Source organism: Lemur catta, chromosome 3 (assembly GCF_020740605.2).
Source record: "Lemur catta isolate mLemCat1 chromosome 3, mLemCat1.pri, whole genome shotgun sequence".
NCBI classification, from domain to species: Eukaryota; Metazoa; Chordata; class Mammalia; order Primates; family Lemuridae; genus Lemur; species Lemur catta.
Window position 1 is genome coordinate 93,474,655 of NC_059130.1, and position 27,610 is coordinate 93,502,264.

The following is a 27,610-nucleotide window of genomic DNA, read 5'->3' on the forward strand; positions in this document are numbered from 1 at the left end:
GGGCACTCTTCCTGACCGGCGTCCAGGCTGACCAATACCTGATCCAGATCAAGGGAGCCAGCCAATGGCTGAGAGCCAGGGCTAGGGGGCGGGGCATGGTTGCTAGGGCAGAGCTAGTGCGGTGCGGTCAGAGGCTGTGAGAGAGACTCGGTGGTTGCTAGGGCGGGAGGTCACAGAGCGCGGCTCAGGGATTGGGCAGTGTCGGGGAGGTGGGAGGTGATTGGGCGGTGCCCCGGAGGCGCCCGACTGAGGCACGGGTGCGCAAGCGGGAGTTCCGGCGGGAGGCCCGTGCTGAGGGCCGGCACCTACACAATGGCCTCAGCTGAGCTGGACTACACCATTGAGATCCCGGATCAGCCCTGCTGGAGTCAGAGTATGGAACGAGGTCGGGTCCGGTCGTGGGGAGGTGACCTAACGAGTCTGTTGGTTGCGAACGCGGCTGTAGCTCCGCCCTTCTCGCGGCCCCGCCCTCTCGCGGCCCGCCCCCTCGTACGGTCGCGCAGGTCCCAGGCTTTGTGGGGCCCAGAGAGCCCCGCCCCCTTTTAAGCCCCGCCCCAAATTGCGCCTGCTTTCCGAGCCCCGCCCCTTGTCCGTGTCAGCTGCTGGGTTGGGGCACTTTTTTCTGTCTTTCCAGTCCGGAGTTCTCGGGTCCATGCACTTGTTTTTCTCCCTATAGCTGAAGGCTGCCGAGAGCAGAGTCCCTCCTGATCTCTTGGTTTGGGATCGGACTTCCCACGTCTAGCCTCTCTTCAGCGGTTGTGGCTAGGAGTACCACCTATTATTTTCCCGAAGGAGCTGGGGGGGTGGGGTCGGTGTGCTCACAGGGTCCTCACAGGGTCTCTGGGACTCAGAACCCTCGACCCTGCCTCTCCAGTCTTCTCGGCTGTGGTTAACAGGGCAGTGTCTGCCAACAGGTAGAACTCGGTTGAAATCCTGACTCCTCCCTTTAGTAGCTGGATGACCTTTGGTAAGCTACGCTCTCTGAACTTAAATTTCCTACTCTGCAAAATGTGGGTAACAACAGTCACCTACCTCATAGGGTTGAGTGCACAACTGACATTCTTTGTGTAAAGGACCCGGCATAGTGCCTGGCGTGGGGTGAGTTCAGTAATTGACATTTAGAATTAGCATTGTTTCTCCCCCTGCAGTCTTGTCATTAAAGAAGGATGTGTGGGAGACTCCACAGAATTAGTAGCTTTTAAACAGGCCTGTGTCCATGACAGTGTGAGTAGGTTTGGGGGCCCAGTGAGTGGAAAGTTTGGCCCTATTGGGAATTATGGATCCTCGAAGTAGGAAGCATTGCTTTCACACCTGCAGTTTCACTGCCAGCAGCTCAGCTTATGTTGCTACCCCAGTGATCTTCCTAATGCAGAGGTTTGATCTTATCACTGCTCTGCATAAAACCCTTCAGTGGCTCCTTATTGCCTTCAGGGTAAATCAAGTCCAGATTCCTTAGCATAGCATTCAAAATCCTTCATAATTTAGCAGCCCTGCTTACCTCTTTGATCACTATGCCCTTCCCCTGTTCAATTTGAATTTTATGTTCTGGTAACCCCAAACGGCTTGTGATTCTCCACACATTTCTTGCTTCTCTGCCTTTGCTCCTGCAGTTTCCTCTGTCTGGGATGCCCTTTCCTGTCTGCTGCCTGCACTGCCCATGCCTGTCAAGCTCATCATTGAAGTCTTAGTTCAGATGTTGCCTCCTCCAGGAGAGACTTCCCAGACCCCTCCCATAGCATCTGGTGTTCCTTGGTTGGAGTCTGGGAGGAGAGGGCAGCCCCTAGGCTCTTACAGAACAGATGGCTCCAGACCAGCTGTTTTTCCCTAGAGCTGCATCTGTTGGCTTAGGGTTCAGGCTTGTAGATGTAAAAGTACTTTTGACAAGTTTTGGCATCAGCAGGAGATGAAGTCAGTTAATAGTATTGCCCTTGGAGAGCCTTCAGCTGCAAAGGGCTTGGAGCTGCCTCCTGCACGGCCAGGAGGGCAGATGTTCTCTCTCAGCCCAGGCCCAGGTGGGCAACCTGGTGGTCTTGGTTCGCATTTCACCTCCACATCTTCCTAGCTCTGTCTTTGGCAAGTTACCGAATCTCCCTGGGCCTCAGATGCCTCCACTGTGAAATGGGGATAATAATAGTGCTTACCTCACAGGCCTGTGGGGTTAACAAGGCAGTGACTGCACATGTGTGCCTGGCACAGAGCAGGTGCTGTCAGAGCATTTCCTCCCCTGGGGCTCCCTTCACTGCTTCAGGAGGCTGGGTCTTACTTAGAACTGAAAGAAATCTCAGGGGGCCTTTTTGTTCTGCATTCCTCTGTTAGCATGAGGACATTCCATTGCTAGCAGACCTTCCCTGACAGAATGTTTCCGCCCAAATATCCTGGCCTGCTAGAGGCAACTAGGATTGTTAGAAAGCATTTACCTTTCTTGAGCCATAATCGGCCTTCCGGTCATTTCCGCTCTCAGTTAAGCACTTGCTGTATCCTGGCTGTGGGTTAGTTGCTGGCGCCTCAGAAGTGACTCATGCACAGGCTCCCTTAGGGAGCTGAGCTTTTGGGGAGAGATGGGGGTTTATAAGCAGGTGGTTTCAAAATGATGTGGTAACTGCAGGGCTAAGGGTTGTGGTGGGTAATCTCTGATCCTCTCTGGACGGCTTCTTGCCTTCCACAAATCTCTCCTCTGTATGGGAAATGCCTCCAAGGCCTTCAGTTGTTCCTACTTTTCCTGATTGCTCCTCCTGACCAGCTCTAGCTCATCACGCCCTTCCCTCTCACAGTGCATGCCCCAGCGTGAAGCCCGAGATTGTAGAACCCCGCAGAAGGAGGTCACAAGGCTGTGATCCCCTGACTCCATTTGCTTCCCATATGCTGAGAGCTCCTCTCCATATTATCATGGCTTCACAGAGTGATAGTCTTTTGGGATCCTGGAGATTATCTCTCTTTTGCAATTACTGTTAATGATGGAGAAGTGTGTAGGGTAGTCATATTTGGTTTCTGAAATTACTTTTCCCTCATATTTGAAAATCAAGACCATAGAGCCCAGCATTGCTGAGTTGACAGGTGAACAGCTGATGCTGGCACCTTAGGTAACTGGAAGGCGGCTATGGATCTGCAGGTCATTCAGAGCCCTGGGCCTTGTGGATCAGACTGGCAGTGCCGGATTCCCCCAGCTGGTACCTATGGCTGCTCATGCCAAGGTCAGTCTGCTCAGGCTTTTGCTGAAGCTGTTCCTTTAGCCCAGAGTCTGCCCTCCCCCTCTCTTTCCTGGGCCAGTGATCCCCTCACTCTCGTAATACTCAGCTCCCATTTCTTTGGGGAAGATTCTCTCCTGGGGCTCCCATAGCACTGTGCTATCCTGTCGCTGTAGTGCTTTTCATGGTTTCACTCACTGTTGCTGGGGCCTTGCAGGGATGAGGTGCCAAGTGAGCACCTTAGCAGCACTGTGGGCCCAAGCTAGAACTACTCTGATGTTCCAGGCCCAGGCTGCGCTGCCCCTGCTCCCATCTAAAGAATGGTCAGCCAAGTCCCACCCAGGGCCCCTCTGTGGCTTGCTAGTAGGCCGGCAGTCTTCTTAAAGGCACCGTGTTGCTCTCATGTTCAGTAAACATTTTAAAAAATAATTCATTCATAGAATTGATGGGGCTGGAGCCTTGGGGCTGGGACAAGAGTTTTGCTTTTAGAGTAAACAGAAGGCCTTAAGGGGATTGCAGAGAGGGGACTTGAGGGGTTTTAGTTCCCCAGGCTGTATTGTGAGCTTGCTCTTTTGCTAACCACTGTGTGGGGTTAAAGAAATGTAGACATCATCTTAACCCTCAGGAAGCTTTCACTGGCACATGGCAAACAGTGCTGGAGGGTCTGGACCACTGTGGTGGGCCCTGTGGTGAGGGAGGATTCCTGGAGAAGGGCAGCCCAAGCTGGACCTGAAGCTTCAGGGAGGCTGACAGATCCATGGTGAGCAGCAGGAAGCGCAGAAGTCAGGTCTATGGCCTTACTATCCTGACTGTGCCTGATCTCCCTGATCTCGTCTCATCTTGGAAGCTAAGCAGGGTCGGGCCTGGTTACTACTTGGATGGGAGAAAGTGCAGAAGGAAGGTCCCTGAGGGAGGATTGTGAGTTGAGGGAGCAGCAGGGTCTTGGCAGGAGGCTAATGAGATGAAAACCTTAAGAGCTGTCACACCAGACAGGCCTCAAAGACCCAGGTGAAGAGTCAGGTGGGACTTGATCCTCATCTTGTCTGTGGGGACCCCAAAGGCCTTTTTTTTAAACAGAGCAGTTTCATTTATTTTTTGAGTCATGATCTCTTTTCTTTCACCCATTGATAAAAAACCCTTTCTAAGTGTCTGTTCTATGCCAGGTGCTATACTAGACCCTGGATTTGAGATCCAGACCGGATGCACCCTTTGCAGGCCTCCTTGTCTCTGAGTGTCTGCTGTACTTAAACTGTTAACCATGTCCTATCCACATGCCAGGCCAGCCAGGAGCTCCTTTCATTATTTTAATCCTCACGGCCACCTTGTGAAGTAGGGAGTACTCTTAATCCTGTTTTACAGATGAGGAACAGACGCTTGGGGGAAGGTAAAGTGTCTTGCCCAAAGTAATTCCAGATTTCAGCTCTAGAGCCTTACTCCAAAGCTGTGCATGCAAAGATTTCAGTTGCCATTAGGAAAGGCTGCCTGAATACAATGCTATTTCTAGGAAACAATTAGGGATATGCACAAAGAAAGGAGTGTACATTAAAGTATTTTTATAACAGCAAAAATTGGAAACAACATCATGTCTAATAATGGGAGATTGGTCACCATAAATTATGAAACATTCTACAGACACTCTGCAGCCACTAAAAATAATGGTATAGAAATATATAAACTGACAGGAAAAGATGTTCACAATATATTGCTAAACGGAAGAAAGCAGATTACAAACAGTATGATTCCAATTTTATTACATATTCATTTTCTACTTTTTCTATAGTGAGCATGGATTACTTGTGAAGTAATAATAATTTCAATTTATTGAATGCTTTCCTTGTGCCAGGTACCACACTAAGGCTCTCTGTTGTCATTATCTTATTTAATCCTTTGTATTATTATCCCATTTCACAGATCAGGACATTGCTTAAGGTCTATGTCATAGTTATTAAGTGGCAGAGGCAGAGATTTGAACCCAGCCAGATAGGATTTTGTATAATACATACTCTTAGATGCTACTCTACTATGCTGTTATTTCAAACAGTAAATTTAAAATAAAGCTCTTTGGTTTAAATATAGGTACTGTGAGACTTTAGAAAGTATTTCTGGGGAGTAGAAAAAATAGAGGATCCTTTTATTCTTTGCATTTTAAAAGGAAAACATAGGTTCTTTGTATTTTGATTCAGACTTACAAATAAAAAAACACACACTGTAACCATAGAACCCTATGCCTTGTCGGCCCTTCCCTTTGTCTTCCCCATATGCCCCTGGGATATACACAATCTAATTTATGCTTTAGTTTTATGACTTGAACTGTGGTACAATATATGTATTTGTAATTCTTGTATTATCAGTGTCAGTGTTATTTGTTGAGAAATTCTAGAGGACAGGAAGCCTGTGAGATTAGATTGTTTTGCAGGGTGCTCAGGAAGTGCCAGGGTTGAAAGGAATATTTCCTCATTGCCAACGGGCTTCTGGGCATCCATGATCTTTTTGACTTTTCAGCTGCTTTTGACTCTGCAGGACCACCTCCCCTGTTGTCATTGTTTGAAATATCTTTTTAAGTTTCATTGCAAAGGTTATACGTATTGATTTTAGAAAATGGGTACAAAAATCATGAAAAAGAAATTGCCTCGGATCCCAGAAATAATTGCTATTAATATTTAATGCATTATTACTATTTTAGAGACAGGGTCTTGCTCTGTCACTCAGGCTAGAGTGCAGTAGCGTGTTGTAGTTCATTGTAACCTTGAACTCCTGGGTTCAAGTGGTCCTCCTGCCTCGGCCTCCTGAGTAGCTGGGACTATAGGCGCATGGTGCCATGCCTGGCTAATTTTTAAAAACTTTTTTGTAAAGGTGGGGCCTTGCTGTATTGCCCAGGGTGGTCTCAAATTCCTAGCATCAAGCAATCCTCCCACCTCAGCTTAACATTTTTTTCCTATGCAAAAAAAATATGTGTGTGTGTGTGTGTGTGTGTGTAGATAAATAGAAGGGTATTCTGTTGTGATACTGCTTTGCAACTTGCTTTTTCATTTAATATATTACTGTTATTTTTTAAATAATAGCATTATTGGGATATAATTCATATACCATAAAATTCACCCTTTTAAAATGTACAATTCATTGAGTTTCAGTATGTTCACAGAATTGTGAGACTATCACTACTATCTAATTCAAAACATTTTTATTACCTGAAAAAGAAATCTCATACCCATTAGTAGTCACTCCCTATTCTCTGCTCCCCCCAGCCCTTGGCAAACACTGATTTACTTTCTGTCTCTGTGGATTTGCCTATTCCGGATAATTTATATAAATGGAATCATATAATTTGTGGCCTTTTGTGTCTGACTACTTTGACTAAGCATGGTGTTTTCAAGGTGCATCCATGCTGTAGCATGTATTTGTATTCATTCCTTTTTATGACTGAGTAGTATTTCATTGTGTGGATATATCACATTTTGTTTATCCATTGACAGATTATAGGAAACCCACCTTTTAACTATTAGGGATAATGCTTCTTGGAACGTTCTGTACACATTTTCGTTTGGGCATATGTTTTCAGTTCAATTCTGCCTAGAAGTGGAATTGCTGGGTCATGTGGTAACTCTGTGTTTAATTTTTTTGAGGAACTGCCGCACTGTTTTCCAAAGTGGCTGCACCATTTAACATTCCCACCAGCAGTGTATGAGGGCTCTGATTTCTCCACATCCTTACCAGTGTTTGTTTATTATCTGACTTTTTTATTATGTCCATTCTAGTGGGTATAGAGTGATACCTCATAGTGGTTTTGATTTTAATTTCCCTAATGACTGTAGCGTCAAGCATCTTTTCATGTGCTTATTGGCCATTTATATATCTTCGTTGGAGAAATGTCTATTTAAATCCTTTATCAATTTAAAAGTTAGGTTATTTCTTGTTTTATTGTTGAATTGTAAGAGTTTTCATATATAATGGATACGTATACTCTTTATCAGATCTATGATTTGCAAATATTTTCTCCATTTTTTTTTTTACTGTGTGCTTTGAAGTATAAAAGTTTTTAATTTTGATGAAGTCTCAATTTATTTATTTTGTTTATTTGTTCCTTGTTCTTTTGGTATCACATCTAAGTAACTGTTGCCTAATCCAAGGTCACAAAGATTTATTCCTATGTTTTCTTCTAAGAGTTTTATAGTTTTAGCTCTTGCATTTGTATCTATGATCTGCGTAATATGTTATTGACTGTTTCCATATAATTCAACATTTTTCTTTCTTAGAAAGAAAAGTCAAAGGTTGCATGTTTTTTGAGACTTTTGATACATGCTCCAAAATTCTTGTGACTCTGTCTTCTCCTTGTCATTCTCCTCCCCCTTCCTACCTGCCTGTCCATAGCTCTGGTTCAGGCCTTTGCTGTCTCTTGCCTTGCATGTTACAGTAGCCTCCTACAAGTTCCTAATGAATGCTGTCAATATGGTGTGTTAAGTGTAGTGGCATGATGGTGGTAGCATGTATTTTTAAAAAGTTTTTTTGTAAAGATGGGGTCTAGCTGTGTTGCCTAAGGTGGTCTCAAATTCCTGGCATCAAGCAATCCTCCCGGAGAGTGACAGTACAGACGAGGGGCACCTAACCCAGTTTGATGATTTGGGGTGGGGGTGGTGAGAAGGGGTTTGCAAGGGCCTTCCTCCTGCAAGTGAACAGTGAGATGACACTGTAGGTGGAGTGGGCATTAGCAAAGCATAAACCCGGTGCATCAGCATCCTGGGCTGGGGAATAAAGAGCATGTACACAGTCCCAAAGGTGCAGGCAGTATAGCATGGTGGTCAGAGAGTGGCTGCTGAGCCTGCCACTTCCAAGTGTTCTTGAGGGAAAGGGACTTAACCTCTCTGTGTTTTAGTTTTGTTGTCTGTAAAATAAAACTATGAGGATAGTAATAGTAGCTAACTCCTAGGGTGGTTGCAGGAGCAAATGAGGCAGCATATGCTGAGGTCTGGCTGGGGTAGCCAGTTCCTAAGGAGGAGCAGGTGGATGGGGTCAGTGTGGGGTCTGCTGATGTGTACGAGTCAGCTGCGTGTACAGGTTTGGAGCTGAGGCAATGCAGATTTGGTCAAGAGCAGGGGCTTGGGTTTTGTTGTCCAGGGAGCTGGCTAGAGCAGTGGATCCAACCTGGTCTTTAGAGTCAGATTACCTGGGTTTGGATTTCATTTTACTCCGTATTAGTTGTATAACTTTGAGCAAATAATTTATTACCTCTGTGCATCAGTTTTTCATCTGTAAAATGAGAATAGTAATAGTATCTTACTCCTAGGGGTGTTGTGAAGATTAAATGAGTTGATATGTAAAGTACTTAGAACAGTGCCTGACACATAATGCTATATGTGTTTGCTGAGCAAGATTTGTGAGGATTTAGGAACAAAGTGTATCTGATTGCCTGTGCAAAGTCCTGGTAAGTCTTGGAATAGAGTGGGAGACTGAACCAGGGGCCAAAGTTTTCGGTGCCTCAAGGGCAGCTGCCAGAGGCTGGGGTATGTCGGCAGCAGGAGAGGGTGATATGGCCAGTGGAATGAACAAGAAAGGAGCAAGGGTTTGCACAAGAGAGTGCAAGAATCATGATCCAGATGTGGCAATAAATAACAATAGCCTGAGCAGTTACGTTTATTGCTCTGGAAAGGGCAATAGGGAACAAGAGGAATGCCAGCTCTGTCTGCTTAGATCCATCCTTCACTTTGCAACCATGTATTCATTCATTCAACTCGTATCTACTGACTGCTGCACAGGCCGGCTACGGTGCAGGCCACGGGGGTTGTGGCGATAAACATGACAGACCAGTTTCCTGCCTTTACGGAACCTGCTGGTTAAGGGAAAAGAAACAGACATTAAACACATGATTGTGTAAGTCATTAATCAGTACAGACTGGATCATGCCACTCTCCATTTCAGCCTCTTCATTTGCTCTTCACTGCTATGGATTAAAATCCTGACTCCTGGGCTGGGCACAGTGGCTCACGCCTGTAACCGCGGCACTTTGGTTGGCTGAGGCAGAAGGATTGCTTGATGCCAGAGTTTGAGACTAGCTGAGGCAATATAGCAAGTCCCTGTCTTTACAAAAAATTAAAAAAAAATTAGCCAGGTGTGGTGGTGCGTACCTGTAGTCCCAGCTACTCCAGAGGCTGAGGTGGGAGGATGGCTTGAGCCCAGGAGTTTGAGGCTGCATTGAGCTGTGATTGCACCAGTGCACTCCAGCCTGGGTAACAGAGTGACACTTGTTTTTTAAAAATAAATAAATAAAAACCTAAGCATGATATGGAGGCCCTGCAGGGTCAGGCCTCAGTCCTGCTCTTGGCAGATCTTCTGACCACTGCTCCTCCTTCACCTGGGCGTCTAGCCCCCCAGGACTGGTTGCTGTGCCCCAGACTGACTGTGACATTTCCACAGCCCCCTGCCCCTGCCCTTGCCCTCTGTCTACCTGGCGTGTTCCCAGAGCACCTTGGATTTTCCAGAATTACAACACCTCATGTGTTGAATCAGAAGGGGCGGCATGGCTCCAGCGGGGAGAAGGTCATGGGCATGGGGAGGAGAATGTGTAGGGGGCGTGGGGGATGCCCACGGGTAGGAAGAGTACCTTGTGGCTTAGGGGACAGCCTTGACTGTTTGGCTGCAGAGCAGAGGGACCAGTTCCCTCCCTTTAAGAATGTATGGAAAGCTTAGGCTCTGGGAGTAGACAGTGTGTCCGGGGTGCCAGCATTCTGAGGGTTTCTTCATAGAAACTGAGGGAGACACATATCTGGTGAAGAGTCATTCTTGCCTGGGTAGGAGAAGCCAGGAGTGCCAGCAAAAGGAGTTATAAATCTCAGCCACCAGGGAGGTGCAGTTCGGAGGCCCGGTAGGATCTGTTTGAACCTTGTGCGATTGGGAATGCACCATCTCTGCTGATGGGGCCTGGCCTTGACGGCCGGTGGCCACCAGAGGATGGGACTTTCCTTGGTTGCCTTCTCTGTATTTGAGATAAATACCAAAGCCCTTTGTGGGAGTCTTGGTGGTGGCACATGGGGGGAAACTCTATAGGCAGGGGCAGAGGAGCCTATGCTCAGAGAGTTGAGTGTCTCAGGAATTCACCTGCTTGACCTTGGACATGTAAAGGCAGGTTCTATCTGTGAGGCCGCCTCAGCCTGAGCCTCATGAGTAGTTATCCCCAGCAAAGTTGGGCTGAGGCTCCCCTGATGCCCAGACATGCCCTCTCTACCAGAAAGCCCAGTGCAGGTAAAGGGCTGCCAGGCACAAGATGGGGACAGTAGACTGAGAAAGGTGATGAGAGTATTTGGAGCAGCCGGTTAGAGCTGTGGGACTGTCTCCCTCATCAGAGGCCAAGGCCAGTATCAGCGGAGGGCTGGCAGGTGTGTCAGCAAGGGACTGAGGCACTGGCAGCTTCTGCTCCAGGCTGAGCTGCAACCGGGCCTGTGATCCCCGTGTGTGCGGGCAGTTAATCTCCGAAGGCCAGAGTCACTACTACTAGAGAGCAGGAACATTGAACTTTTCAATCACATTAATTTCCACAGGAAATTGTTGTCTTCCTTTTGTCCAAAGGTTAGTGATTTATATTTACCATCCTTTTAACTAGCCTTGAAATTTACTGTTGCCAGGTCACCACCAGCATCCATAAATTTCAGGGTGGCAGCTGAGCATAGCCAAATGGCTTGGTCCTTGGAAGGGTACATGCCGGCCCTTTTGGGAGGGCAGTTAACTAGCTAGAGACAGTCCTTGTACAGAAGTTGCGCTGAGGGGATGCGTGTTCACTTTGTAGGGGAAATGACATGAGATCTGTTTGATAAGGTTGCAGGGAGGCCTCTAAAGAAGCAGCCATGGGCCGGGCGCGGTGGCTCATGCCTGTAATCCTAGCACTCTGGGAGGCCGAGGCGGGAGGATTGCTCAAGATCAGGAGTTCGAGACCAGCCTGAGCAAGAGTGAGACCCTGTCTCTACTAAAAAAATAGAAAGAAATTATCTGGACAACTAAAAATATATGTAGAAAAAATTAGCCAGGCATGGTGGTGCATGCCTGTAGTCCCAGCTACTCGGGAGGCTGAGGCAGGAGGATCGCATAAGCCAAGGAGTTTGAGGTTGCTGTGAGCTACGCTGACGCCACGGCACTCTAGCCAGGGCAACAGAGTGAGACTCTGTCTTTAAAAAAAAAAAAAAAAAGAAGCAGCCATGGTGGTGGCAGCTGGCTTGTGCCTCCCAGCACATCACAAAGGAGACCTGCTTCCGGCTGTGGATGGAGCTGCAGCCCAGAAGGTGCTCGAGTACTTAGGGTGGGGAGCAGGAGCCCGATTCCTAGCTCTGCTTCCTCACTTTGTGATTTTAGACAAGTAACTTAACTCCGCCTCAGTTGCCTCATCTGTAGTAACAGTACCTGCCTTATAGTATTGTTCTGAGGGTTAGACCTCAACAAATAGAGGCTGTTACTGTTCTCTGGCAGGACAGGGTGGTTTGGTATGGGCCAGAGTCCGTCTTCCTCATGCCGCTGCTTGCACTGTCTTATCCAGTTCTCTATTTAAGACCGTCTTCTTCCTTCTGCTCCTGGAATTAGACAGGGGCTGGCAAACTTTTTCTGTAAAGGGCCAGTAAATATTTTAGGCTTTGTGAGCCATATGGTCTTGTTGTAACTACTCACCTCCGCTGTTTCAGTGTGAAAGTAGTCATAGACACTAAGTAAATGGATGAGTGTGGCTGTGTTCCAATAAAACTTTATTTGTGGACTCTGAAATTTTAAATTTCATGTAATTTTCATGTGTCAGAAAATATTATTCTTTTGATTTTTTTAACCATTAAAAAATGTAAAAACCATTTAAAAATGTAAAAACCATCTTAGCTTGCAGGCCATACAAAAATAGACAGTGGGCCTGATTTGGCCCTGGGGTCGTAGTTTGCCATTAGAAGGTGTGATGGCATGGAGAAGGTTATTTAGTTTTCTTGCCTGGGCTGTCTTTGAGTCACTAAATAAAGGTGCACTCTTGTGGGTTTGTCCAGTGACCCAGCTGGGGCAGAAGGACGGGAAGGAGCCTGGGGCACAGCTCCGGTGGGAGCCTGGGGCACAGGGGTTGGCAGGACGCCTGGGCCTGGCACCCAATGCTTCCCTGCCTGCAGCCAGAGCAGTGCTGACTCTGGATTGGCCAGTCACCCCACTCCAACTCTGATGTGTCTTTGTTTCAGAGAACAGCCCCAGCCAAGGTGGGAAGGAGGCGGGGACTCGACAGCCGGTGGTGATTCTCTTGGGATGGGGTGGCTGCAGGGACAAGAACCTTGCCAAGTATAGCGCCATCTACCATAAAAGGGTGAGTACTACAGGCATGTGGGCACCCTGCCCCGCTGGGGCCCTGCCATCTGCAGCCACTCTGTGGGGAACTCTGAGCCTCTGGCTGTCCTCGCTTCTGGGCTGCAGTGAAGGCTGATCACCTATGTGGCAGGCCAAGAGATGGCATTAAGAACAACTGTAAGGATGATGGTGGGGTCATGGGCTCTGTGAGGTCCTGGTCTGGCCCCTTCAGTCTCCTGACGTGCTTCCCCTTTCTTGCTCCCTGAACCCCAGAGTGGGCCGCCCACCCTTGATATGCCCCTTAGTTGTGACATCAGGCTAGGCCTCAAGTCCCTGCTGGCTGGATGACGCTTCTCTGGGTGGCTGGCATCTGGGCTGGGTGTACTGGGCATAGTTTGTACTCCCAGGACTGACTCCTTTTTTGAGCAGGTGAGCTTCTGAGTAGTAAGGCCTCTTGAAAAGAGATTCCTGCTTCTTCTTAGGCTACACCAAGAGTTGGATGTAGAGGTTGTGGTTATGGAGGAAGCCTTAGGAGGGCCTGGTTATATTTTGGAAGCCCCTTTCACATCTCTGGCTTCTGGCTTGGCCCTGCCTTCGTCAGCCCAGATCTGTAGGGGTACCAGTACCGACAGCCCCAGCCACCAGCGGGAAGCCCTGGACTGAGCAGTGAGAATCGCTTGGGAGAGGGGCCAGCTGATGTCCCCATTCCCTTAGCTTCCCTCCACTGACCCACATCTGCACCCTGCCCAAGGTGTGTGGTGGATCACACCTGGAATGGGAGAGTGACTGGGAAAAAATGTAGTTCTGAGCTTAAAGCCTCCCCCCAACCAACAAGGCTAGTCCTCTAGTGTTGCCTTTTACAGATTGCCTTGCTCTGCTGGTATTATAGTTTCAGCTACTTCCGAATTCTACTCGCCGGGCTAGCCTTGTCTGTCTGGCTTCTCCACTGGACTAAGATCCTTGAGGACAGACAGGAATAGTTGAGGGTTCTAGAACAGAGAATGAAAGAAAGGGCAAGTATCAAGAGGTGAGGCTTGGGGAGGTCCTCAGGGTTCTTCTTGGAGAGAGGAGGGATGTGATTTTTTAGACAGAAACACTAGAAGGGACTCCGTAGGCTCTGGGGTGGATGAGATCTGTCTGGGTGTGTGTAGAGGAAAAGAAGAGGGCCTAGGACAGAGCCCTGAGGAACTCAAAAGAGTAAAAGATGAAGAGGGTCCTATGAGAAAAGATGGAGTGGCCAAAGGTGGACAAGAAAACCCAGGAGGGTGTGACAGAATCCACAGGAAGAGTCTTTGGGATATGGGTTGTTGCATAGGGAGGGAGGAAAGAGGTCAGTGGCCGGTGGCAGGTTACTTCAGCTGACCATCCCTGTTTGGCTACGGGCCATTCAGATACTGTGCCCGTATAATTTTCCTCATTGCTGCCACCACTAATTACTGCTGCTATTGGTTGAGAGTTTACTTTGTGCCGGGTGTCATTTTGGTCACTTGAGATACATTTTGTTTTTTCATTTAATTTTCACCATAACCTTATGGGATGGGCATTATTCTAATTTAGAGATGGGGACACAGACCCAGAAAGAAGTAAGGTGCTGTTTTGCCATACTGTTAATAGGTAATGGTGCCAGGAATCGAACCTAGATCAGTCTGACCCCAGAGCCTACCCAACTCGGATTCCCCTGACAAAGGGTCCTTAGTCTCTGCAACAGGTAGATGAAAGGGGATTAGGACCCAGGCAGGGTGGCTTTTCCAGCTGGCCTACATGGGGACCTGTCTGGAGATTTGGGGGCACACTTGGCTCAGGCAGTGAGGGGTACAGAAGCCTAGAGGGAGTTTGGGCCCAGATTTTAGAATTTGAGGAACAATACCATTTACTATATTTGGAATTACAGGGCGAGTGTGAGGAGTGATCCCAGACCTGGGACCCGCACAGATTTGGGTGTCAGGCTCCTGATGTGGGAGAGTATGGACTCTGTTCTCAGGGCCCTGGGGAGGCAGGTGACAGTGACCAGAAATGGATGTGATGTGGGCCAGGCTCAGAAGTGGCCTCTGGTGGTCAAGGCTGGGTCCTGCAGGCTTGCTCTCAGGTGTTGGTCTCATGGGGGTACTTGGATCTGTGAGGTAGGGACACTGTAGAGCAGAGTCGCCAGGGCAGGCTACAGCCAGGTGGTGAGGCTTGAAATGTGCAAGGTCTGGGGGATGGTGGGAAGTGGAGGGCAGACAGGGAGGGAACCAAAGTGGTCAGCCCAGAGGTCTCCAAAACATGCTCTGGGCTCCAGGTCTCAAATAGCATCTCAGGCTGAGAGGGCTTGGCCAGCATGAAGCAGTTAGTCCAAGGAACCTGTGGGAGTAGTGAGCCGGCACCCAGGCTGAAGCAGGGCCTAGGCCATTGCTGGACTCTATGGGCCTCATGGAAGTTAGGGTCGCTGGGCCCCTCTGACCTTAGCTCTTACAACACCCTATCCATGAGAACTGACCAGGCCTCTCTCCTCTTTCCCAGGGCTGCATCGTGATCCGATACACAGCCCCGTGGCACATGGTCTTCTTCTCTGAGTCCCTGGGCATCCCTTCACTTCGTGTTTTGGCCCAGAAGCTGCTTGAGTTACTTTTTGATTATGAGATTGAGAAGGAGCCTCTGCTCTTCCACGTCTTCAGCAACGCTGGCGTCATGCTGTACTGCTACGTGCTGGAGCTCCTGCAGACCCATCGGCGCTTCTGCCACCTGCGTGTGGTGGGCACCATCTTTGACAGTGGTCCCGGTGATAGCAACCTGGTAGGGGCTCTGCGGGCCCTGGCAGCCATCCTGGAGCACCAGCCTGCCATACTGCGCCTGTTGCTCCTGGTGGCCTTCGCCCTAGTGGCAGTCCTGTTCCACGTCCTGCTTGCTCCGCTCACAGCCCTCTTCCACACCCATTTCTATGACAGGCTACAGGACGCAGGCTCTCGCTGGCCTGAGCTCTACCTCTACTCAAGGGCAGACGAGGTAGTCTTGGCCAGAGACGTGGAACGCATGGTGGAGGCACGCCTGGCACACCGGGTCCTAGTGCGCTCTGTGGACTTTGTGTCGTCTGCACACGTCAGCCACCTCCGTGACTACCCCACGTACTACACAAGCCTCTGTGTTAACTTCATGCGCAACTGTGTCCACTGCTGAGTGGACTGCTCCAGAAATAAATGCCTGATACCTCCCCACCGCCTACATCTGTGGGGCCCTTTTCTGGTTCAGCTCCCTATGGCCCTTTGGAACTTTGTGGTCCCATAAGTAGAAAATTCCTGCGGGCGTCTGTCCTGGGGGACTGCTGGTGGTCTGCTTACCCCAGGATCCTAAGGGGCAGGAGTGCCTGGGCATATGTCTGTGGGACCTTGCAGTTGGGTGTGTTTGGACAACTGCAACCATCAGGCTGCTGATTCCTGTGGCATTTAGGCTATAGAGATTAACAAAGTAGGAAGAGGGGGGGTGTTGAGGATGAGCCCGAGTTGATTTTTTAAAAAAAATTGTGATAAGAATACAACATGAGATCTACTCTTCTTAACAAAATTTTAAGTGGACAATATACTGATAGTTAACAATACCTGTGGTTAATATAGGCACAATATTGCACAGTAGATGTCTAGAATTTAATCATTTTTCATCTTGCATAATCTAGAACTTAATCATCTTGCATAACTGAAACTTTATGCCCTTTGCCAGAGTTGAGTTTTGATTCCTTGAGTGAAAGGTGAGCTCTGTCGGGAGGTGCTCTAGGGTAACTCTGGTTTGGGGGTCAGGTCAGGCTGGGGATACGGGCGGTGATCTCAGCAAAGCCCCGCAGTGGAAAGTCCCATCCCCATGGTCGGACCGCCCTGCCCAGGAGCTGAGCCGAGGATGCAGAGTTCAGGGCCCTGCCCAGCTCCATACTTTGCTAGGAAGCCACTGGATCCAGGAAAGTTGCCGGCTGAAAGCTGCAAGATGGAGTGGGGAGCAGGAAGGCAGCAGCGCTCTAACGGGAGCTGGGACAGGCTAACTGGAGCCCTCACGACCAGAACAGGGTAAGGGGATTTTTGGCCAAAACAACAAACTCCTTTGTTTCCTTAAACGGAGACCCACTTGGATACTCTCTAGGCAGGAGAGGTGGTTTCAGCCTTACAGTTCTGTACCGTTCGTCATTCTATAAGTCACTGCTGCACAATGTTGGCACATAGAAGGTAATCAATAAATATTTGTTGATTGAATGAGCATACTGTGGTGATCAAGGCACTTGGGGGGGCAGAGATGGGTTTTGAAAAGTTTGACAGGCAGTCAAGGAGAAGGCTAGAAAAGCTCTGGGTGGAAGCTGACCCTGATATTCTCAGGGATGATGGACTCTGCATCCCATCAGCCCTCTGGCCGGGTGGCTGCATTCCTAGCCACGGCCAACAGGTGGCAGTGCCGCCTGTGCCATGAGAGCCCAAGACTCCCAGAGCAGGGTGGGCTTCAGTGGAGCCCTCGCTCTGGGTTAATGTCCCCTATTAGACAGCATATGGCCCCAGGGTGGGGGTAACCAGCCATCAGGGACCTACCGAGTCCAGGGCAAGGGGAGTAGAGGCATAAAAGAAGTTGGCCTGACGGGAACCGGGCATTTAAGAGCCTCCTCTTCATCTCCATTGCCCTCACCTCCTACCTACTCTTCCAAACCTGCTTCCCCAAACCCTTGGCCTTCCCTGGGGCTGCTCCACCTCACCTCAACAGAGGCCAGGATCCCTGTGTTCTGGATATTTTACGCCACTGGGGCTGTGAAAGACATTCGATGGGCTCCAACCTAGGATGACTTGTCTTCTGTGCTTCAGCTGGGTGCAAGGCAGGCAGGATCTGGACCCAGTTCTGGAGTCACTGAGGGCATCCCAGAGAAAGGGGTGCCTAAAGCTGGGGATGTGGGGAGATGGGCCTGCTGTGTGAGGGACATAAAGGGAAATCTGGAGTCACAGAGATGTCCTGAGGCCTCGAACCTATTTTTCCCAAGACAGCTTTCTGTTGTGGGTGAGACTCACCTGCAGCTGTGAGCACCCGCCTGGGAGGCCCCCGGGATGCTGCCCTGCCTCACCGGCAGTGGGAGCTGTGGCATGACCACTAGACAAAGTGCTTTTTCTCCAGTGCTAGTAGCCCAGCTTCAGTTCCCCAACTTGAGGGTCCACCTTGGAGAATAAGGGTTTCTATTCTTTAGATTTGAGGATCTAGGCAGTAGCTACACTGGGCTGTTGGTCACTAGGATGGAGAATAGAACAAAAGCCCAGGAGTGATCCCAGGTATGTTTCAGGGACTAGAAAGGGATAGAAGCCTGGGGCTTGTGTTTTCACCCAAGCTCGGCTGCTTCTGCCCTAGGTTGGGGGATACGGCTTGCATCCCCTCTGTACCCCCAAGCTCTGACCTCTTCTGTGATTAATGAGCTGACGATTCTGCATCGATAAGGAATTAACCTAGAGCCCCTACCCATCAATAGTCGGGAGCCCACGTCCCCAGCCCCATCCCAGCCCAATGCTCCAGGGCCCCTGAGCAGACCAACCCTGCCCGGCTTCACACACCTATAGCTAAGCCCTTTCCCCCACATTGCTGCCAGGAATTAACCCCTTAACTGCCTCAGTCCACCTCCCCTCACCGCTATCAGCTCCCCCCTCACATATTTGCACACAGGCAGCAGCTGTTTATATTGGTTTAATCCATGTCAAATGTAGTTTACAAAGGGAAAGGACAAGTACCTTTGTATAGAATATACAGACACAGTATCACACCATGGGGCCCACGTGAGGGGCGAGGGAGACAACACTTTTTCCCTGGGAGCAGCAGCTCAAATCCCAGGAAAGGTTCTCAGCGGAAGCTGGGCAGCCAGGAGCACCCTCATCCCGCCCCAACTTCAGCCTCTGCTTCAGCTCGGTCCCACTTCCTGCCCCCACCCCGAACTCCTTATAAAGAGCCCCATGAGCTAAGACTAAGGAGAGGATCATGTCCCTCGGGGCATGTGCCTCATGTCTGGGAGAAGAAATATACACCACTGAACACCGAGCACATGGGAGAGGGAAGGGACACCACGGGAGAGGAAGAGGCAGGCACCCCAAGAGGTGGATGGGCCGAGCCCCCAGCCAGCCCTAAAGGGGGCACTGCTTCCAGGGGTTTTTAAAAAAAGAAGAAAATCATACAACCAAAGTGGGAAGCCATGGGGAGGAGGGTGGGGAGTTGTCCCATTTATACACAACATTGTAAACATACACGGTCTATATTACATGTGCTTCAGTCTGGTGTTTGCATGTCTGTCTGTCCGTCAGTCTGGGGGCTGGATCTCAGGAGCCTAGCCCCGCTACTCCCCCCACCCTCACCTCCCTGCCCCACCCTGGAACAGGTATGGCCCCCAAACTTGGTGGGAGCCAGCAGGTAGTGCCTGGGCCTCAGCCTCTACTCTGGCTCCAGAGTCCTGTGTGTGTATATGTGTGTGTGCGCACACGTATGTATGTGCATGTATGTACATTGGGGAACCTGTGTGCAAGTATGTACAAGGGGAGAGGGTCACTGTCACAGAGGCTGGGGGCAGGTGGGGCTGCTCGAGGCAAGACCTGCCTGGGGTAGCTAGCTCACAAGTAGATCCTTCGCAGGTCTCCAGGTGCTGTGATCGTGTTGCACTGAGGGCAGAGCTTCTTGGCACCCTGCAGGGAGAACAGGGAGGGCTTTGGTTACACACAATGTGCCGCATGTTTGTGCATGTGGACACCTGGGCCTGCAGCCGCGTCTCTCTGCACCGGCGTTTGCTGGGACCTTGGTCCTGCGGGCCCAGACTGGGGATGCATGGGCGGCCTCTGTGAGCAGGCAGGCACGCTCTTGTGTTGGGGAGACGCCAGGATCAAACCGCCTGGCCAGCCCCGCAGCGGGAGCCCTGGTAATGAGAACAAGGCTGGGTCCAGCTGTGGCTGCCGCGGCCCTAACGAGATTACACGCGGCCTTTGATCAGGACACAGAGCCCACGTCCGAGCCTTTTATTGCTGTCTCCGGGCGACATTTTAATGGCTGCTCCTGAGCGAAGAACAGGGGCAGGAGCAGAAGGAGCTTAGTAATGGGAGGGGGAGGGGTGGGGCCCTGGTCCTGCTTACCCACAGCCAGCCTCCTCCTGACCTGGGGTCTCACCAGTATGTGTGGTGCAGTGGGCCTTGTGGGGGCGGGGGCAGGGGAGGGGGAGGATTTAATAAACCTGCAATGGGGGAGGAGAGAATGTGGTGAGCTTGGGGTAAATATTCTGGCTCTGTTCTCTACTCCGTTCTCCCTTGCTCCCCGCGTCCCCCAAGCAGGCTCAAACATAAAGCATGGACAGCCACCCACTCCCGACCCCCATGCCACCTCACCAGGGTCCGCAGCCAGCACTCCTCGCAGTGCACGTGCCAACACTGGATGGACGTTAGGGGCATCGAGTACGAGTCCTAGGGAGGAGGTGGGCAGAGAGGGGTCACTCTGAGGCAGGCCCACCCCTCACAGTGCAGAGACCTCACCAAACCCCAGAGGACATGGAAGCCTAAGTGCACCCCTGGGTTCCTTCCTACTCACCATGCAGATGAGGCATTTGTAACGGTCCCCACGTGATAGCTGCCGTTCAAGCTCCCTGACCCGAGCCTTCAGGGCCTCAAACGTGGTCACAGCTGAATCTTCAGTGATTCTGTGAAGAGGACGGCATAGTTGACCAGCAGGCTGGCATTCCCAATCTGAACCTCCAGCCCACACCTCCCTTGAAATCCAGAGCCACATACATTAAGGTCCCCTAGACATCCCTGCCTGCCCCCTTCCCCAGTAGCCCATCACCTGCAACTCAGCATTCCAGACCTAAACTCCTCACTCCCCGTTCCTCCCCCTCCATCCCGATGCATTGCTAAACCAGATACCTGGGAACCATTCTCAACCACTCCTCGGTCACCCTCAACTCTGCCTTCTCTCTCCTCATCTACCTGGAATGTCTCCACCCTTCCTACTGGACTCTCCTGGATTACTCTAACCTCTGCCTCCAGGCCCCTCATGTCCATCCCCTTTTCCCATCACCTGGAAGAATTTACATTCTAACAGCACATCTAATCATATTTACTTCCAACATTTCAAAGTCTCCTTCAGAGTGAAGCTTTACTGACTACACTCTTCCTTGGTCCAGCCCTAGCCAGCCACACCCTGCCCTGTATTTTATGCTCCATCCACACAAAACTACTGTCACCACACATACCACCCTTTTCACTCCTTTGGCTTCTCTGCACCCTATTTCCTCTGGATCCTGTCACCTCCTAACTCACTAGCTCTGCCGTGACACTCAGGCCTAGTTTAGTCACCTGTCACCTCCTCCCAGAAGCCTTTTCCAACCCTCCAAGGCAGCACCACCATTAGGAGCTCCTAGAGCTCCCTGTGCTGACCTCCACCCTAGCGATGTCACTGCAAAGGTCTCGGTGACCCCAGCTAGACTGCATTCCCTGAGGGCAGGCTGCTTGCACATCAGCCCTGCCTCAGGCACGTGAGCATGAGTAACACTTGCTGAAGAAAGGGCCACAGTCCAACCTACAGGGAAAGGGCAAAAGATGTAGGGACTGGACAAAATCTGGGTCCCTTTGCCACTGGTCTGGCCCACCTCAGGGACTCTTTGTTATTTATTCCTAGGCACACCAGATGCCCAGGTAGTCCTCGGCCTGCTGTGCACGCCCTGCACCAGAAGGTCCCTCCAAGGTTTCCAAGACTTTGGCCTGCACTGCTGAACAGAGAGTAGCTAGGGCTATCTCATGGATCCCTCCTGCCCTCCTAAAACAAGTGAACAGGACCCACGGGAGCTCAGAGAGAGAGAGAAGAATGCTTCCTGGAAGAGTAGGAAAGATGGGACTGGAGACAAGCCTTAGGGAGTAATGACGATAATACAAATAAAATAGTTAAAATGTATTAAGCACTTACTAAATGCCAGGGATTATACAGACGGATTGATAATTATTATTTTATTTCCCCCTCACAAAAACCCCATGAGAAGATTCCAACATTCCCATTTTATATATGAAGAAACTAAAGCACAGAAAAATTAAGTAGCTTGCCCAGGGTTTCCAGAGTGAGGGAGATGGGATTCAAACCCGGCAGACTGATTCCATGATCGACAGGTGACTGTGTGACTAACCATTACTCCATACCGCCTCTGCCTGGGACGAGTGGGTCTCCAGGCTAAGGGAATAGCAGATGTAAAGGCCAAGAGGCCAAGAGCCCGGCCTAGCTGGAAGGCTCACGTGTAGGTGAGTAGAAGGTGCTAGGGTGAAAAAATTGTGTACGGGAGGACCGCAAATGCCACAGTCAGGAACTGAAGTTTATCTCGTGGGCAGCGGGAAGCTGTTGAGGATGCTCAAGACGGGTGTACACAAGAGCTGAGGTTCCAAAGCTGTACTCACTCAGGAAGCAAAGACTGGAACTAGGGGGGCACAGGTGGAATCACAAGTGACGTGTGGTGTAAACAAGGACAATCTCCTGGAAGGGCTTGTTCTACCAGCTTAGGGGACACGATAAGCTCGGAAAGCTCGAGCTTACAGGTGGTCTGTCACTGCAGGACGCAAGTGATAACGGGGTGCAGGGAGGGTAGTGGTGATATTTCATGGGCAGCGACGCACTTCAATCTGACCTTTTCCTTTTAGGGTGCTAGCAGCAACACTGAACATGACTCCCTAGTGGCTGTGTCCCCGTATCAGGGACGCTCTAGATCCATCACACCATGCGTCCACAATTCTCTCTGCCTTGCCTCTCTCCAGGGACACCAAGAAAGGCTCTGACATTAGTTCCTTGGGAGCTTCTAGTCTACTTTCTGGCTCTGGAATCCTTTACCATCCCCTCCCTCCTCACAAGCACCTGAACAGCTGGCTGCTCTCCTGGCATTTTGCCCAATGCCATCTGGCTTGCTGGTACATTCTCAACATGGACATAGGATGGGTAGCTGTGCTCCCTTCCTCTCCAAGGACCAGGCTGGTCCTAGGTAGTTATTTCAAAGATTGGGAAACTAAGGCCTGGAGCTGGGGGCAACCTACCCCAGAGCAGAGAACCCCAAACTTCAAAGCAGAGGATGAACTTGAGCTGGAAAGGCAAAAAAGGATGGGGCCAGCAGAGAATGAATCCATTTCCCACTCAATCTCCACAAGCTACAAGGCCGCATCGAGGGCCAGTTCCCAACTCCAGAGCCCACCTATCCAGGATTTGCTCAGCACACACCTGGCCTCTAATCTTTGGTCTCGTGAAATACCCAATCCTCCAGCCCCTGACCCAGGCTGGTTGTGAGCTGTTCCTGAGCCCCTCCAGGGCATAGGGTGAAGAGATTCTTGGAAGAAGCCATGGCATCCTGTCTTTCCCCTTCCCCGGGCTGTGAAACACATCTAGGGCAGGAACCCATACTCTGGACGAGGAGAGAAGTCATGGGCACTGAAGGGCCCCAATCTCAGCAGATCCAGATCCAACGGACATCTCTGTACATGACTGAGTCATTCCCCAACTCATCCCAGAGATCCCTGCCTACTGGAGCCTTTGCCCACACAGGTGGGACAGAAATCCTGACTTCCCCAGTCTTGGGTGGGTAGTACCTTCATGGATGGCCACTGGCTCTGGCCCCCACCTCCCCCTTGGGCGCCATCCCTGATTAATGATCTTGTCTTTCTGATTTATGAGCAGCCCCTCCAGATGAGGGTGGGCACCCCTTACAACCCCGCCCGCCCTGCTCAGCTGGAGTAGGAGAGAATTATTAAATAAACATCCATACGTCATTCCCCCCCCACAAGCTGGTTGCGCCGAACCCGTACGGCCCGCTCCGGCGCTGACACGGAGCAGCTGCGGTGATTCATGGGCAGCCGGGCCCTGCGCCGCGGCCCATACATCATGCCAGCAGCACTCGCGGCCCCGGCCGAGATAAACTGATCAACCACAACGGGCTGGAATGAATTTATGACAACACAAAATGGAGGGAAACAAATGGGAGGTGACCCTGGGCCACCGACCCGGCCCTGCACCGGCCTACAATCCACTCTCCTGGCAGGAGGCAAGATGGAACACTGGCCCTGGAATGAAGAGGCTGCCTTTTAACCCCAGGCAACCTAGCCTCCAGTCGGAGGGAGGGGTGGGTGCAGGAGTTAAGCAATGGCCAACGGCGGCAGCTCCAGGCAGTCTAGACTGGACAATGCCACCTTCTGGGGCCAGAACTGCCCTTGCTTGGGCTTCTGGAAAGGCAGTGAGATGCCCAGCTGACATCAAATCCTTGTGGCTCCAGGAGATCCAGGCCAAGGGCTGCCCAGCCCTAGGTGAAATGCTAATGGATCCTCTTTTCCCCTGCCAGAGAACCCGGGCCAAAAATTCCTACCACAAGTGATGAGACCCAATGCTTCTGCCTAAAACCCACTGCGAGCGCCACCCGGGACAAGAAAAATGAAACCAATTTAGCTCCCGATTAAGAAACAGAAACTGGAGATGAATCAAGTGTGCCGGCTGGGCTGGGCGGCCATACATCACATTCCCCGGGTGGAGGCCACCGCAGCGGGCAGGCAGGCAGGCGGACTGCTCCTCCCTCCGCCAAGGCTCCCGGGGCCGTGGCCCAGCGATCAATTCACAGAGTCACGCTTAGCACCAGCTGGGCTCCACTGCCGGCTGTGTGCCCAGGGCAGCAGGACTAAGCTGCACTTGGGAGGCCAGAAGCCCTGGCAGCAGGCCTTCCTGCTAGCAAAGGGCCCCATCCCTCCCACCGAACTGCCATCCCAAGGGGCCCCCCTCCTGGCCAACCGCACTCACTTCTCGATGTCGCTATTCTTGCAGGTCTTCTGCATGGCCTCCTGCTTGCTGCTTTCACCATTGCTGGTGGATGGCATCTCTGCTGGGACAGAGGGGCAACTCATACTCCGGCCAGACTGGGCAGCACAGGTGAGGGTTGGGCTTGAGTCAGTCACCACCACCTAGGGATGCCCCTTCTCCCCCATTACTTCTAACCTGGGTCAGGACTTACCGTCACTGGCCCATTTAGAGAACTCAGGCGTGATGCGTGTGCTGGGAGGGCCGCCACTGGAGGAAAGGAAGGAGAAATAAGAAAGTGAGGCCTCTGGCAGGCAGGACAGCACTGAGGGTGGGTACTGGGCTGACCCCTGCCTCAGGGCTTCCTACCCCTCCTCTCTCCCACCCACCCAAGCCTGTGCCCACACTTGCTTTAGGACCGCGCCCCGGAGTGCCTCTCTCTCCTTGGCTTCACCGGGCTCCTCGCCTGTGCAGGGGATGACATCAGCCTCTGTGTATCTGGCATGGTGGTCAAGGACAATGGATCCTAGTTTGCAGTAGGCCATGACGGTTGAATCCTCAGGAGGGCTCCCCCCGGCCGAAGCCAAGACTCCAGCCTGGGGTGGGTGTGGGCAAGTACCAGAGGTGCTAGCTACTTTTCTTATTCCCTTTGGCCTACCCCACCAGCCCCACCTTGCCCCAGAGTGGCCCAAGGATACTGTGGCTTCCCATACTCCAGAGTGTCATCCCCATCCACATCCAAGTCAGCATCACTGTCTGGGTTCTCTTTGCCGCTGCACATAACGAAGCCAGAGCCTGTGGAAAGCAGGGTGTGAGGAGGGCCAGGGGCCAACAAGACTAGGCCAAGGGTGCCCCTGCTGTTGCCTCTAGGTAGGGGTCAGGTCTGGAGCCAGATAAGGCCCACACAGAAACTTGGGCCTGAGATATACAAAGCCAGATACTTTGGTGCCCCCAACACTGACATTTCAGTCCCTTCACTCTGCATATCCCATCCTTCTCTGCCACTGCACGCAGCTCCAAGTGGTCTCTGCTCATAAACTATCCCATTCATACACTATGTGAGGTCCTCAGGAGACACCCAGCCCCAGGCCTGCCACCACCTGTCTTCCAGATCTATGAAGATCAGGAGGGGAGGACCTGGGCTCCCCTATGTCCCATCGTCCAGCCTGATAAGTCCAGCAGAGGGGAGAACAGGCTGGCTAAGGCCAATCACAGTCATAGAGTGGGACCCCCAGCCAACATCCCGATTTTGGTCGCTAGGTCCTTGCCAGCAAAAACAACAGGCAGCTGTTCAAATATTTGGTGTCTGAAGCGCCTGACATTAATTATTCATCTCCACCTCACTCAGTCCAGATTCCTGGACAAGTGCAGTTATAAAGGGATTAGGAAGGGACAGACGAGGGAGGATAGGCATGCACACCTGCTTCTCAAAGCAGTTCACGAAGGCAACCAGGCTGAGCTGAGGCCAGGCCCAGGGCCAGGCAGGCGGCCGACCCCTTTGAGATGCACTTGGCACAGCCACGAGCAGACTCTTGGCTCACAGGGAGGGGTGAGCTGCTGAGGCCACACCAGGCCTGCTCACCTGCCAGGTGATCTGGCTTTCAGGACCATCCTTCCTGACAGCCCAGGGTGAGGGGCCACAGAGCTGGTCCCCCAGCATACCACTTCCTCCCAGTGGGTCTCAGACCACACCTCACTAGCTAGCAGCAGTGCCAGGGACAAAAGAAAATGATGGCCTCTGTGGCAAGTGGGATCAGCAAGGAAATCCTTGAAGGAGAGCGGAAGCAGCTCAGGGTTCCACCCGATGAGCTCAGAAATTTCTTCTTGTCCATTCTTTCCACTCAGGTTGTTATAGTCTCATTAGGATAAGTCTTGTAATGAGTCCTCAAGCCTCTTATCTGTTCCCTCTTCCTGCTTATCATATAGTTCTGACCCCCCTCCACTCCAAAACTATCTATGGCTCCCCACTGCACACACAACCAAGTCCAGGCCCCTCAGCCAGATCCGAAAAGATCTAGGAGCGCCTGCTTCTCGCCCTCCACTCTGTAAGCCTGATGCAAGTGGACATGGAGGCTACTCACCGTGCCCCAAACATACCCTGCACATTCTGCTCTTAAGACTTTTGCTCATGCTATTTACTCCATCTGGAACGTTCTCCATCTTTCAAGCCCTGAAAAGCACTTTCTTCCTGTTGCTCCTCCTCCCTTCTACCTCTCAGGTCACACAAAGATACCGCCTATGTCAGAGGTAAGAAGCACCAGTGAGAAAAAGAGGCTGGGCACTGCCTGGGCTCCACCTCTCCCTGACAGTCCTCATTTGCCCTCCTCCCTGGAGGCACCGACACACTTGAGGCAGCAGGCAGGTCAGCAGCAGGGTCATTAAGCTGAGAAAACACCAAGTTACAGCTCTGTCTCCTGTTCACAGCCAGGTGTCCTGACAAGCAATTCCTGCCTTGTGGGTGAGTGGCACCTCTATAAACCCTCTGACAGTTTGGGAGACAAACTCCGCCATCAATCAGAAGGTAGCTATCAGGTTCACTTACAGCCTGCGCCCCCAGAGCCCTGCCAACCCCCTCCCCCAAGTATACGCCACTCAGCAGCCAGCCTCACATCCTCTGCTCAGCCTGCTCCTGCCCTGCCCTGCCTTGTGGATGGGCAAAAAGGAAAGCAGAGAACGCTGGTACCTCTCCTGAGCCCAGTATAGCTCCCATAGCAAAGCAGAGAAAACGGGGCATTCCAAAACTGCCAGGAAGAGTCCCAGCTTCTCAATATATAAAGTAGCCCTGTGGCCTGAAGTTTCTTCCTCTGCAGTCTTACTGCCTGCCATGCCTGGCCCAATGAACACAGCCACTGTGGTCTCCTAAATCTTATCTGCTTTCTTATGCCTCTGCACCTTTGTACCTCCTGCTCTGTTTGTTTAGAACCTTCTCCCTCCTGGTCTACAAAAGAAATGCCTGCTCATTTGGCAAGTCTGACTTAGCTCAACCCTGCCTGCTACCATTAACTCACAATGCCTACACAGAATAGCTGCTCTGCAGATTCTTGCTGATGGAAGGAACTCTCGCCTCAACACCATACTTTCAACCTCTATTGAGCTAATCCTATTGCTTGGTGTTGAGAATGTAGAGCTTCAACATCTGATCCCTATCCTCAAGGTGTTTTGGGGGGGGTGGATGACACTTCCCCAGGTACTTACACATAAGTGTCCCTTCCTTGGTGTCCACCCAGACTCCTGTGCAACTCCAAGATCACATTTATTACCATGTATTGTCATTGTCCCTCACTAGATTGAGAGCTGCAAGGGTCCCAAGTCTGACTCACTGTTGTGATCTCAGCAGAGCCAGCCAGGCCCACGGCAGGTGCCACACAGCATACCCCAGCAGTACT

The 27,610-nt window shown here is 51.2% G+C and overlaps 3 protein-coding genes across 9 annotated transcripts in view; 1 reads left to right on the forward strand and 2 right to left on the reverse strand.

Moving 5' to 3' along the window:
* The window catches only part of ARMH1 (armadillo like helical domain containing 1), a 47,806-nt gene extending 45,281 nt beyond the window's left edge, over positions 1-2,525 (reverse strand). Inside the window, exon 1 of the mRNA XM_045545596.1 lies at positions 2,418-2,525. The gene's annotated coding sequence lies outside the window, so the exon portion shown is untranslated. The remainder of the gene's footprint in view (positions 1-2,417) is intronic.
* Positions 97-16,681, forward strand: TMEM53 (transmembrane protein 53). Of its 5 annotated transcripts, none has more exons than XM_045545604.1 (3): positions 97-373; positions 12,368-12,489; positions 14,970-16,681. In XM_045545604.1, exons 1-3 carry the CDS (start codon positions 313-315, stop codon positions 15,621-15,623), a joined length of 837 nt encoding a protein of 278 aa, XP_045401560.1. In that variant the 5' UTR covers positions 97-312; the 3' UTR covers positions 15,624-16,681. The 5 variants fall into 5 exon arrangements, with proteins under 5 accessions (XP_045401560.1, XP_045401559.1, XP_045401564.1 ...); XM_045545603.1 differs by having other exon boundaries at positions 192-385; XM_045545606.1 differs by lacking the exon at positions 97-373 and adding an exon at positions 9,980-10,041.
* A 1,440-nt stretch (positions 16,682-18,121) lies between these two features.
* RNF220 (ring finger protein 220) overlaps positions 18,122-27,610 on the reverse strand; it is a 212,940-nt gene continuing 203,451 nt past the window's right edge. For all 3 annotated transcript variants that reach the window (XM_045545602.1, XM_045545601.1, XM_045545600.1), the window contains 7 exons: positions 24,923-25,019; positions 24,636-24,722; positions 24,439-24,494; positions 24,228-24,306; positions 20,010-20,118; positions 19,811-19,885; positions 18,122-19,120 (listed from right to left, as the gene is read on the reverse strand). In XM_045545602.1, the coding sequence (XP_045401558.1) occupies positions 19,049-19,120; positions 19,811-19,885; positions 20,010-20,118; positions 24,228-24,306; positions 24,439-24,494; positions 24,636-24,722; positions 24,923-25,019 (575 nt within the window). In that variant the 3' untranslated portion in view covers positions 18,122-19,048. The remainder of the gene's footprint in view (positions 19,121-19,810; positions 19,886-20,009; positions 20,119-24,227; positions 24,307-24,438; positions 24,495-24,635; positions 24,723-24,922; positions 25,020-27,610) is intronic.